The 12069-nt window shown below is 38.6% G+C and overlaps 2 protein-coding genes across 2 annotated transcripts; both read right to left on the reverse strand.

Moving 5' to 3' along the window:
* Window positions 1-3888: 3888 nt before the first annotated feature.
* LOC140010924 (uncharacterized) lies at window positions 3889-5871 on the reverse strand. Its single transcript, XM_072058578.1, has one exon. It carries the CDS (start codon window positions 5313-5315, stop codon window positions 4185-4187), a length of 1131 nt encoding a protein of 376 aa, XP_071914679.1. The 5' UTR covers window positions 5316-5871; the 3' UTR covers window positions 3889-4184.
* A 3091-nt stretch (window positions 5872-8962) lies between these two features.
* On the reverse strand, window positions 8963-11833 carry LOC140004542 (uncharacterized). Its single transcript, XM_072058689.1, has 4 exons — window positions 11558-11833; window positions 10563-11034; window positions 10025-10233; window positions 8963-9911 (listed from the first exon to the last, which is right to left on the reverse strand). The coding sequence occupies exons 1-4, from the start codon at window positions 11630-11632 to the stop codon at window positions 9099-9101; spliced, it is 1569 nt and encodes a 522-aa protein (XP_071914790.1). The 5' UTR covers window positions 11633-11833; the 3' UTR covers window positions 8963-9098.
* Between the last annotated feature and the right edge of the window lie 236 nt (window positions 11834-12069).

A 12069-nucleotide genomic window follows, 5' to 3' on the forward strand; every position in this document is an offset into this window, starting at 1 on the left:
AAATTTTAGCGTCAAAGCTAATCGGCTTATTTTTTTTAAAAAAAGACCTGATTCTGCTTCTTGCCTCGAATGCTCGTGCTGTGAATTTTTGACGAAATGTCACATTTGTAGATAGCGGTATATTCTGAACCATGTCATGCATAGATATATATATGGACATGATTTTCTTTTTCCGTATTTAGCACGTATGGTAGGGGATCCGACTCCCCTTCTTTCCACTTTTTCTTTGCATGCAAATAGTATCAAATTAAACCATATACAGATTTTGGCAAAGGAAAAGCTGTTCATTATATATAAAACCAATTCAGAGGAAAAAGAAAGAGAATACATCACATCATCAACGAATTGAACATTTGAATAATTGAATTTAAATGAATAGTTCTTCTATGCCGAAGATGCCTCTTCGCAGTGATCGTTTATTCTTGTACTTCAAATTGAATTTGCATGTAATGGAAATCAAAGAATATAAAGAACCGAAAGACCATCTGATAATTGCCAAATTTGCAAGTTGCCCGTCACTGACTCAGTTGTGCGTGCCAGTGACAACCTTGTTTCCGGTGCCAGGACTCGGACCAGAATCCTTGATTCCTCCGAGGGGCTGAACGTTAGTGTATTTATGCCCAACTCCGGGACTTGGACCGTCCTTCACGGCGCCAAGGGCGTCCATGTATCCCCCGGCTGGGCTCTGAATTTTCGAGGCAGGGGTAGTAGTAGCGGTGGTGCTCAGAGGACGGCCTTCGGCGACAAAGAGAACCGAGACAATCAATGCAAGGAAAATGTATCCTGCTTTGGCCATCTCTGAAACCAAAGGAAAAGAGATTTTGGTCTGATACAAGCTCTAAAGTTGCAAACTAGGAAGTTCGGTTAGCTTTTGTTGGATGAAAAAATGATCGAGGGACGCCCCAATTTATACTAGTGATGCTGAGGCATGGAATGCAAGAGCCAAGTTAATTTGGTTTTCTTGAATGAGGAGGAGGCTATGGCATCCATTCAAACTTCAAACCAACGTGAGAATTAGAATTTTGCTAGATGAAGGAATTCATGCGTATGAACTGGCGAGGCTGGTTCTTGGCCTGGGAAAATTAAGGTCAAGAGATGAGAAATTAAGAGATTGCGAGTCCAAGTTGTATAGCATATTATTCATCGGTTTTACCAGATGCCTGCGTTATGGAAAATCTTTAACCTCGTGACCATGCAGCCTCTGAAGGCTGAATATTTGAATTCAGCACTTGGACTCTTATCGTCGCCAGACCAATTGGACTTTTTTTTTGTTATAATTGACGCTTATGCATCGTAAATTCATATTTACGAACTGCTAAAAGTTTTTTCACTATCTAAAATTGGTTCATCATATCTCCTCATCTATTACTAAGAAATAGTAGTGGTACTAATAAAATTTTCTTGTGTTTGGTGAGATTTCTTCGACTGGTCAACTACGTACAAGTGTAGCTATTCAACTTGCCCACATCAACATCAACCTCCTCGTACCTACACCGGACGGCATCCACGACTTGTTAATTATATTCCTTAGGATCTAGCTGCTATTAGTTAATAGTTCGGTAACTTCGTGCTCTTTGTTAGGGAACATCGTGCACAAGTCAAAGAAACTAATGTATCTCGAAATTTAGAGTTCTTCTGACACTATATGGACTTATTCACAAGAATCTATTAGAGTTCTTCTGCTCTTAACTTTTCTTTTCGGATCTCTTAACTTTTGGGAGGCATTATGAGTGTTAACCGCTAATTAAACCATCCCATGCATCATGATTAGCAAACTCATCCATGACACCCAAGTTCTGCCAAACTCATGCACGACTTGTATTTTTTAGTTGAGCGATTCAGCCAAGGGGAGGGCTAAATGTACATTTTAAATTGCAATAAGGATGACTCGTCTTATTAGCATCGAAACTTGCGCAATGCGTAAACATAGAATGAAGGGATATAGCTTTAACATCTTCTTTTAACTTGATGATGATACCTGAAGAAAGAATGTATGTTGTTTCGATATAATTATAAACTTTATCTACTACTTTCTCTCACTCTTTATGGGCTGGGTACTGCTGGCTGGGATGTGCCCATTTCAAGTACAAACGTCTAACAACCAACTATTCTTAGAGCAGTTGACCTGCGTTCTAGAGACTCTATTCGATATAGGTCAAAAGATTGAATTTCTTGACCAGCGTTCTAAAAATTCAGAACTTGCTAGAATGTTTCGCTAGTGGGTGCGTAGGCATTCGTCAAGACTGATAATGATTTAATCCCCTTGAATTCTCCCCTTGGCCCCGTTGGGTCATTCCCCTCCTCATAGTATGAAATAGGAATAGGCTCCTTATAGTATAAAATATGAATAGGTCTATCGTATTTAGCCAAAAAAAAAGGTATGAACGTCTAGCAGAGGGACTCATGCAAGTAATTTCATCAGTCCAACATATATATTTCTCTTGTGGATGTAGCCATCGGATCGTAATCTCAGTCATGTATCGCTCCAGAAAATCTCAACAAAGCAATAGCGACTCTTCAGATTTTGAATTTAGAAATGTACTCAGTCCGTTGTCCGCCTTGGGAATTATCAAGCTCATCTGGACTTTTCTTGTTTAGCATGTACGGTGAATCTAGCCAAAAATGTGACTATGTGTGTTGTTTTTCGTTAGCTGGCGGAAGGACTGGACTGAATTGATAAACAAGACAGAAGAGCTCCTTTGCAGAAGCTACATTCACTTGTTCATTCCGCCAATCGATTAAATGGTCTAGACTTCGTAAATGTTTTTGGAGCTTGTTGTAACCCAGTAAAAATACACTACTAATATACCAAAAGAAAGAAGACAAATATCCCCAAAATAAGAATAGAGTATACAAAATTTACCCCTCAAGATTAATATCATCATTTTGTATAAACAGAGAACCTCCAAGATCCACAGTGTAAATCCTATAGAAGATGATGAATTTCGAGGTTCTCAGTAATCTGATTGACCAACGTCCAAAATTAGTTCAAGCCCATGAAAAGAAAAAAAAAGAAACTATCAGGCCTTTCTCAGCGCAATGCACACGGCTCACAGTCCGCACCATTTAGCCTGATGGTGGAAATTATAGAAATTTGACATTGATGAGATCATATGTGCTTACCTTAGTTATGTACATGATTTACTTTTTAAAGGTACTAGAGTTTGTTTTCCTGGGTTAATTCCAGAAAACTTCCCTCAGAAATATTAATTAGTATTTTTTGAAGTTTAAAAATATTAATTAGTATTTTTGGAACAGATAAGATTATTTCATTTCAAAATTGCTCTTTTGTTGTGGCCCCTTTATTGCCATTTCTACGCTTTGGTCTCAACATGGAGTAGTGATGTGAATCGTGTGTTTCCCAAAATCTATCTTCTTCTTGTCCTAACTCCTAACATTTCAGGTTTCCTCATCCTCAGACAGGCAGTGGCTTCCAATGCGAATAGCGACCCTACCATACTAAGATTCTACTCATTTTCTATGGGAATTCTAAGAACATAAAAAAAAAAAAAATTGTTTTTGGGGGAAAGAACATAAAGATTAACTATAAATTTTGCTTAAATCTTTTAACTAAAATTATGTCCTTGTACATTTCTTTTATGAATATCAAAAGAAATAATATTGATAATAATGAAAATTCGAAGGACGTTCCTACATTACCTCAGAGTGTCTGTCATACGTTAAGAAACTTGAGAAATCTCGGAATATATACAAATTCATAAACCAAAAAAAGAAAAAAAAATCTAAAGATAAGAAATGATTAGATGTCCAACTTTTGCGAGCAAGTGCTAGCATAAAAATTGTGTGTATATGGTGGAAATTTGTGTATTCCTCCCGACATCAGCTTCGTCACATTCAGCCTAATTATCCAGATTCTTCCTCCATCTCTTGATGGCATCGCCAGGAATTGAGTTGATGATAACTGAAATCAATATATACAAAATTTTAGCCGCTAAACACTCTCTGCATGTACAACGAATTCACATGCATGCATTGAAGTGTTATTATTATTATCTAATCTCATAATTGAAAATTTTATTTACAATGACTACAAGAATTCCACTTTCCAAGAACAATTCTAATTGCGTTAAAAAAAAAAGGAATAAAAATTAAAGGGAAAACAATAGAAAAGCCGATCGATTGGGAGGTCAATGAATCCAGATACCCCCATGGAACTGTGGCAATCACGCCTTGATAGAGTGCATGTTCATTTGACTCTCCTTAGTAGTATTAGCATTAGAATTATTTTTTTGATCGTGTCGAAACTCGAACCAACAATCTCCATCAGGTGGTGGTGGGTCAGGATCGCCCAAATAATCCTCCGGAAAACCGAGCGACTCCATCACATCTTCCCCGCTCCACCCCGCACGCAACAGCCTCTTAGACAATACCTTCACGTGCCAGACGATCCCTTCCTTATCAATCAACGCAGCGTTCTTATCAAAACCATTTCGTCCGGTGCAGTGATCATCATCGTTCTCATCACGCCCGTCCATCATCATCATCTCCCTTACATCCTCTTCTTTCCACCCTCCGTTCCTTAATCTCCAAAACGCCTCCTCCAAGCACCCCCCTAACTCCCCACTCCACCACCTGCGCGTGCCACCACACGCCGCCAGCCTTTCCCCCCTCTCCACCAACTCCGACCATACCTCGATCCTCCTCGGCTCAGTCGCGGCCCAGGCCGGCGTGCTGAATAATTTGGACAAGGTGGGCCTTCTCAAGATGTCCTCGTTCGTGGTGAATTCCGCCTGCTGGAAGAATCCGGCTATATCGAAACTCCACAGCTGAACATTCCCTCCATGCACGTAAAACACGGGATTCCCCGCCATACACGGCGTCGAAGGAACGTAGAAATGCCGGTACACCGGAACAAGAAACGGCGCATTTCTCAAGAATCCTTTACCTAAATTCACAGCTTGATCATCATCTCCTGGCCTTTCACCCCAAGAATCGAGCCACAAATGGTTTCTTGATATTTCCTTGCATACACCTGAGACGGGTAGACTGGTGAGGACCTGAAGTTGTTGAACGGAGGAGGATGATCGCCAGTTGGGGAAGCCGGGACCCACAGGGAGGCCTTCTTGGAGAATAGAACGTAAATCGGGGGGAAATGTGAAATTGAAGGTGGATTCAATGGAGGATAATTCGGCGTCGGTGAGGCCTTCTTCAATGGGAATATCGGAGGATTTTAGGTAATGAATGAGGTTCTTGGTGTAGGCTGCAAATGAAAAACAAACCCGCATGGGTTTTGGATCGGTGACCGCCATGGTTAACGGGCTCAGTGGTGGTTCGACGAGTAGTGCTGCTGCCATTGAATACGAGTACTTGGGCTAATATTGATTGACAACAACAACAACAGTTGTAGATAACACATGTTATGGAGTAGATAATGCATATGGAAGCAAGCCAGTAATGGTAATTCAGATTTGAGTTTCGTGTTTATCCACACTGGCAGGCCGGGATAGAGTAGTTAGAGCATATAACGGAGGAAAAAGTGAGTGAGTTTTTACGGGAACTTTTGATGCTCTATTCTCACAACTCCTCCCATCTGATGTCGGGACTCTTGAGACTATTTCAAAGTAACAATGAACTGAAGCGATTTGTTTTGGAATTTTGAGGGCACAAAAATGCAAAATGGGGTCTCTGACTAATCATGGAATTGATACGTGAAGTCTTTGCTAACTTGGCATGGATGTAATGCATTCCAAATGTCACTTCCTGATGATCCATATTTTGTAGAAGATTTGGAGTCTGGCCAAAGTGCTGAACCATACGTTGTCAGTCAAGTTGGGGTTCTCAATTGTTCTTTCACATATTTTCTTGCTTATGGTCAGAGATGCGGCTTTACTAATTACTACGAGGGCAGCCGGCAGCCTAATTAAGATTTATAAGAAGAAATTTTGTAGTAGTTTATATCGGGAAATCAAAAGGTTCAGAAAATTCTAGCTGTCCAACCAATAGTAGTAGGCTTAGTCGCTACAGAGAAATATCAGGAATTGTTAATTGGTATCAGGTAAGCAACTAATTTATAGAAATGTAGTTGGCTTACTCCATTCCTTATGAGAAAATTTCAGTTGCATAAAAAAATCAACCTTAACAACAAGACATTTGTCATTTGTTTCACCAACTGTTATAATACAAATGTTCAAATTTTAGGCACCGACCGCCCTTCTTGATCACCTTCCCCTTCGTCTGCCCCCTCCTCGCTGTGAGGGATCAAGACCATATCAGTGGTAGCATACTGCTTTATAACGTATGGTACGTCAACGTAATCTTTTATATTTGGAGAAAATAGAGATAAAAAAATGTTATCAAGGAGAATTGGTGCAAGTACTTCTATATATTTATGCAGTCGATTAACTTAGAAGCAGCACCTATTCTTGCGCATTTCGTCATTTAGCCTCACTTTGAATAAGAAAAGTGAAAAGACAATTGACACTGTTACAATTCAAATCTGAATACCATGAGCATTCCTATACCATCCATCTCCTCAATTTTTTACTATATTTAACTTGACTTTAGAAATATTTTATGGTAAATTATTTGTGACGTTAGAACTTGAACTTTGAGAATAGCACCAGCCAAATAAAAGTCGTCCGAGACATCTCAGCTTATATCACATTTATAATTTCCTTCCATCCAAATGAAGAGAATTTTCTGGTCCTTGTTGGAATTACTATGGAAGAAACTCAGAATTGGAGAAAAGGAATTCCCCTAAAAGGTTCCTAACCACCATAATCTTGTCGATAGCTTGTCTATTGCTTTGACCGTTTCTCCTTCTTCTTCTTCGCATTCCCTTTTGTGCGACACGTTATTTCTGAAATTGGGTGTCTGTTTCTTTCTTTCTTTCTTTCTAGATAACTTGAGGACCGTGTTGATAATTACGTTTTGGCAATCCTGATACTTAACCTATACATAGAACCATTTACTTTTCTAACATTCTATACAGATCTCTTAAGAGCCTGGAACACGGCTTTTTGACGAATGACTCAATGCTTGGGATTTTTTTTAGGACACGATGGAATCTATTCTAGATATGCTCCTACTTTATACTAGAGGGAAGGAAGGACCTGAAGAGATCCAAGAAGAATTCGGAGGGGACTAATCACCGATTCAGACGGGTGCCTACGCATCCACTGACGAAATCTCCAGGAAAGTCTGAATTTTTTAAAATGCAAGTTAAGAGATCAAATTCCTTGACTTACACTCAAGTAGAGTTTTAAAACTCTTTTAGTGGCTAACTATTCTAGAAGTAATTGGTTCAATGCTTGGGAAATTGGGAATATGCTGAATCTCGTTCTGCTGTGCATCTGCTCATCTAAGATTTGATCCAAGAGTCTTAATAGAAAAATTTAAAGGCAGCAAGGCCTAGCCATAATGTTTCTTTTTTACTGTTGAGAAGGACTATTGACCATGGCAAGACATCTATTTGGCATCGTGCGCATCTAGAAAATTACTTTCAACCCAAGTTCCCTGGAACGTGTCCTCATTTGCGCTTTGCTATTTTCACATTCCAGTTGCCTGGTGATGAAATTCACCAAGTTTTTAGGGGCGATGACAGCAAAGTTGCACTATTTGCCTCCACTAAAGTATCAGTTGACATTTTGCGCCAGATTCACGAAAATAACATTTTAGAACTATTATAATAACGATGCATAATCTATTATAGTCCCTTTTTGTGCCAGAAATTCGGTATTTTTTAGTCATAAAAACTGCCATACTGTGTTTGACCGTGTGGATGAAGATGACAATAATATGGATTATCCGAAACATTATTAAATGGCAACGTTTATTTTTTCTTTATTTTGTGGGATGACTAATCACCGTAGGATGACTCACCCAGAAGGGACTGAAAAAAAAAGTTAAAATTTTTAGTGTCTGTTTGATAATATAAAAAAGTGCTAAAACTGAATTCATTCAGACAGTCAGATGTGTTGGGTGTTTGATAAATAAAAATTTTTCTGCTGAACTTATTAAGTGGTGTTGAATTTGTATGTATTTTTTTCAGCACAAGAATCGTAACTGAATACTTAATTTGATAAGAATCAAGAGATTTACTTCAACTACTTTATCTTATCTACCAAATCTATCCTTGTTTGTTAATTACATTCAAAATTCTTATCTAATTAAACAACCTAATATTCTCTATCCAAAATACTTATCTAATTAAACAACCTGACATTCTCTGTCTAATGGCTTTCTACTTCTATTTTCTCCCTATTTAATGACTTTTTTACAATTTCTCCATACTCCTCACATCTGTCTACTCCTTATCTTTTTCCATCTTTCTACTCTTGCATAATTTTGTCATTTTTTTCCTCCCAATTTTTTTTATTGCTACCGTACTCAGCGATCTCAAATTCATTATTTCCAAGGTAGATTATTTGTTGTTTTGCGTCAACATTTTTTCATTGAAGTAATTAAATTTCTATATAATTTGGTGTGAATTTAAAACTTGTTTATTGCATCTTCCTTTTGCTTATATTTGGACTTTTCTTATCAAATTCTGATTTAAAAATATATTTGCACCGATATTTGGACTTTTCCATAATATATTTCTTCTTTTATATTACTTTGATTTAAACATAAATATTGTCATTTTCATACCTAACAATTTTAAGCTAATTAAATCATAGGTTCTATTTCCTTTTTGAATTAAAAGATAGAAGGGCAAAATTTTACAATTTAGCTTATTAAGCATTAAGTTATAAATGTTTATCAAACAGTATAAATATGTTCAACATTAAGATTCAGATATTCATATATCTCTTTTCAGTACTTAATATTCAGCAAATTAATTGTTTTAGTATTCAGAATTCAGAATTCAGATTCAGTTTTATCAAACGGAGCCTTAGTTTTTTTTTTAAAGAAAAAAATATATTCAATTTCTTTGAAATGCGGCTGTGTTTACACGGATGCTTACCTTCACAAGATCGAGCTGCTAATAAGGCACAAAACATACAGGTTAAATTTAAACTCAATTCTATTAGTAGTTCTTCAAATGGATGCAAAATTTTCGCACAAGTATGTCCAACATTGTCAAATTTCAAGGACCTTTCACTGGTCAAGCATTATCTTCTGCCCCTGAGCTCTTGTCATTCTCCGGTTCTTGTTTTTTCATCATCAGCTAATTCAGCTTCCACAGTTTGAACAACCGATCCATCCTCTTTGTTCCCAAAGTTCCAGCCAACGACAGCTTCGCTTTCATGTTCTAGAATATTCATGTTGTTATGGGATATTTGAGCTGTAACATCTAGCATATCTCTTCCGCATTCTTCAGGGGAGGTAGTTGATGTCCAGAGCAAATTTGCGTTACTGGTCATCCCCACAAAGTTTCCAGAAGAATTACTTCCTCCAGTCCTATAAACATTCTGAGATGAATTTGTAAAAGAAGCGGAGCCCCTAGTGTCATAATTCTTCAACTCAGGCTTGATGGAAGCCTTGCTAATTAGGACTGCAGAATGATGATAGGAACTGTTGTCGCATAATCCGCTGCTACATGGAATCTCAAGACTGCCACTAGAATTGATGAAAGGAATTTTAACCTTTCCCTCGTTTGTATGCTGCACAGATGGCTCATTTTCCACTTTTTTTAAAATCACTTTCTCATAGTGTAGTTTTTTAGTCTGACAAAGAGTTTCAAGTAGTCCAGACTTCCTATTCCAAATTCGAGGGCATGAAGTATCTGTTGAAGGCAACCTTCCATCTGGGGTTACCAGTTTCTCTGGCCTTCCTCTCTTTGAAGTCTTTGCACCTGAAGAAACCCCAGTTGCAGTAGTTGTTCCCTCTTTTACAACAGGTTTTAGGGACAATACGTCTTCCTCAAGCTTTGTTAACCGGCCCTTACAATCTGCCAGTTCAGATTGCAACTCACCAACAATCTTCCGTAGGTGAACATTCTCCAAAGACTGTCGCCCCAAACACCAAAGAGCAAAAGGAAAAAACAAACAATGGCATCAAGGTAACTTACATCACAGAGTAAAGAATGGGCCACAAAGAAATGTATATCCTAGTATCTTACTTGAGCTTCCCATAGTTGCTGGTGCATCAGAGAGAGTTTTGCAGTTGGTCTCATCGTACTTCCCTGGTTTGATGTGGTGGAAGCCGATGAAGAACCGGGTATTGGTGGCTGAATTGGAGAGAAATAAGGACAGTGTCCAGGGAAGGCACTGCTATGAGGAGGTAGTAGATGTTGTGGAAGGCTCAACCAAGATGAAGGATCCCAAGGGCCTATTAAATATTAACAAGTAATATCTTCTGCATTAGTGGCACTTATAGCACTACATCAGAATTAATCAGCTATGAATGATCAAATTTAACTATGTTTATTCTTGAACTACTTTTAGAATGTATATGGCATATTTGCAAATATGGCCGTTGAAAACAGCAAACAATTAGTCAAAACACTCCTTGGTACTTCTTTGACACCTCAACAGACTTGATCCCAATACCACGACCTTCCAAGCCACATTCTCTGGGTAAATCAAATTTGTTCTGGAGAACTTGTCAGAAACTTCCCACAATGTCAAGCGTGAAACAGATTGATTGTGACATTATACCTGGAAAGCCTGGATATGGGTAGCCAACATGGTAACAATAGCTAGGAATCTGCTGTTGGCTTCTTGGAGTTGCTCCATAACCAGGTCCTCCCCCGGTAATGCCAGTCGTTCCTGCAGGAGGAGGGACGGGCTGATAGAGAGCTGGCAGACTGGCACCCGGCAAATGTTGACCAGGGAGCAGGGGAATCCAGGATGGCATGTTGAGTTGTGTAAACGGGGGCATTGGTTGTTCCTGTTGGAACTGCTGCATAGTGCAAGTATGTTGCTGTTGATGACATTGGTCTGGGATGAGTGGTGGAGGCAACTGGTTGAGACTGCAGGATTTTAGGATCAAAGGGGACTTTTCACAAGCAGGTTGAGATGAACAAGGAAATTGGACACCATCTGCAGTACGCTCAATCGGGGAAGTTGCATTTTCAAGTGAAGAGCCACCGACCGCTGTACTATTATTTTGATTTTGATGTTCAATTATCTGTTCAAGAATGGATTCATTTATCAAGAGTAAATAACACGAGGAAATTAAGCAATCAAGAGTACTAATAAGTAGTTATATTCCTGTAGCATTAAGGATCTCAATAAAATTAATTTCAATGCCATAATGCAGGAGGACAGACACATATCAAGTACTTTGACAGTGTCGAAAAATAATCTGCAAGAACTGCTGCTTGCTTGAATATTCTTTAGAGGTAACCTTGAAACACCAAAAGTAAGGGGAATTGATCAACTGGGAAATTAGGGACCGGTACAATATTTGCGGAGTATTCTGGGGGAAAAAAATCAAATCGGCCCTTCTATCTCTCTCTCATTATCTGGGTACAACCCCCAACACATGCAGCAAGAAACAAAACATCTGGAAAATAAAGTATGTGAAAAACCAAAAAAAAGTACTAATGATTTTAAGTATGTGAAAATAACGGGGAAGCCACGAGTACTTTTTAGCAGGGAAACTTGCATATGAAAAATCCACCAAATAACGAAGTGAGGAGATGCATTACCCGGTTCTCCACTGAACCACTAGCATCTGGAGAGGTAGAGTTTTCATGTTTTTTCTTTTTATTCTTCTGATTCATGGTTTTTTGAAAGTGATTTTTTTTTTCCCTATATTTTGCGAAAGGGGAGCAAAGGTAAAACTTAAAAGAGGGAGTAGAGCAGTGGCCTCCGCCGGTAAAAGCCTGCCGTACAACAACAAGAGAAGTGGTGCGTTGGAATTTTAAGCCCCAAAGCCAGAAACAAGGAAAACGTGCGTGGTGCGGGAGCCGGGGAATTTCTACTTTTGGAGCAACATTTTCTAATTTCTACTCCATTGCCGCCCTGCCGCAAATTTGTCCTCTGTCTGGTCAATCACAGCCGTTTCTTTTTCTTTCTTTTTTTTTTTGGTAATAAAAGATTGCATAAATAAAAATTTTAAGTCCGTACATCACATATTTGTTTGGGAAGGAAGGGCCCCTTAAATCATCACACAAAATAGTTCCTAGCTGGGGAGGACAGTTATGATAAGAGTGAAAAA

The sequence above is a fragment of the Coffea arabica genome, chromosome 7e, assembly GCF_036785885.1.
Source record: "Coffea arabica cultivar ET-39 chromosome 7e, Coffea Arabica ET-39 HiFi, whole genome shotgun sequence".
Classification (NCBI taxonomy): domain Eukaryota; kingdom Viridiplantae; phylum Streptophyta; class Magnoliopsida; order Gentianales; family Rubiaceae; genus Coffea; species Coffea arabica.

Excerpts from the sequence above, each read along its gene's own strand:
- LOC140010924 (XM_072058578.1), bottom strand. The coding sequence starts at position 5,315 with ATGGCAGCAGCACTACTCGTCGAACCACCACTGAGCCCGTTAACCATG.
- LOC140004542 (XM_072058689.1), bottom strand. The coding sequence starts at position 11,632 with ATGAATCAGAAGAATAAAAAGAAAAAACATGAAAACTCTACCTCTCCA. Across the intron at positions 11,035-11,557 it reads GTGGTTCAGTGGAGAACCGG|ATAATTGAACATCAAAATCA; the intron begins GTAATGCATCTC and ends ATTCTTGAACAG. Across the intron at positions 9,912-10,024 it reads AGCAACTATGGGAAGCTCAA|TCTTTGGAGAATGTTCACCT; the intron begins GTAAGATACTAG and ends TTGGGGCGACAG.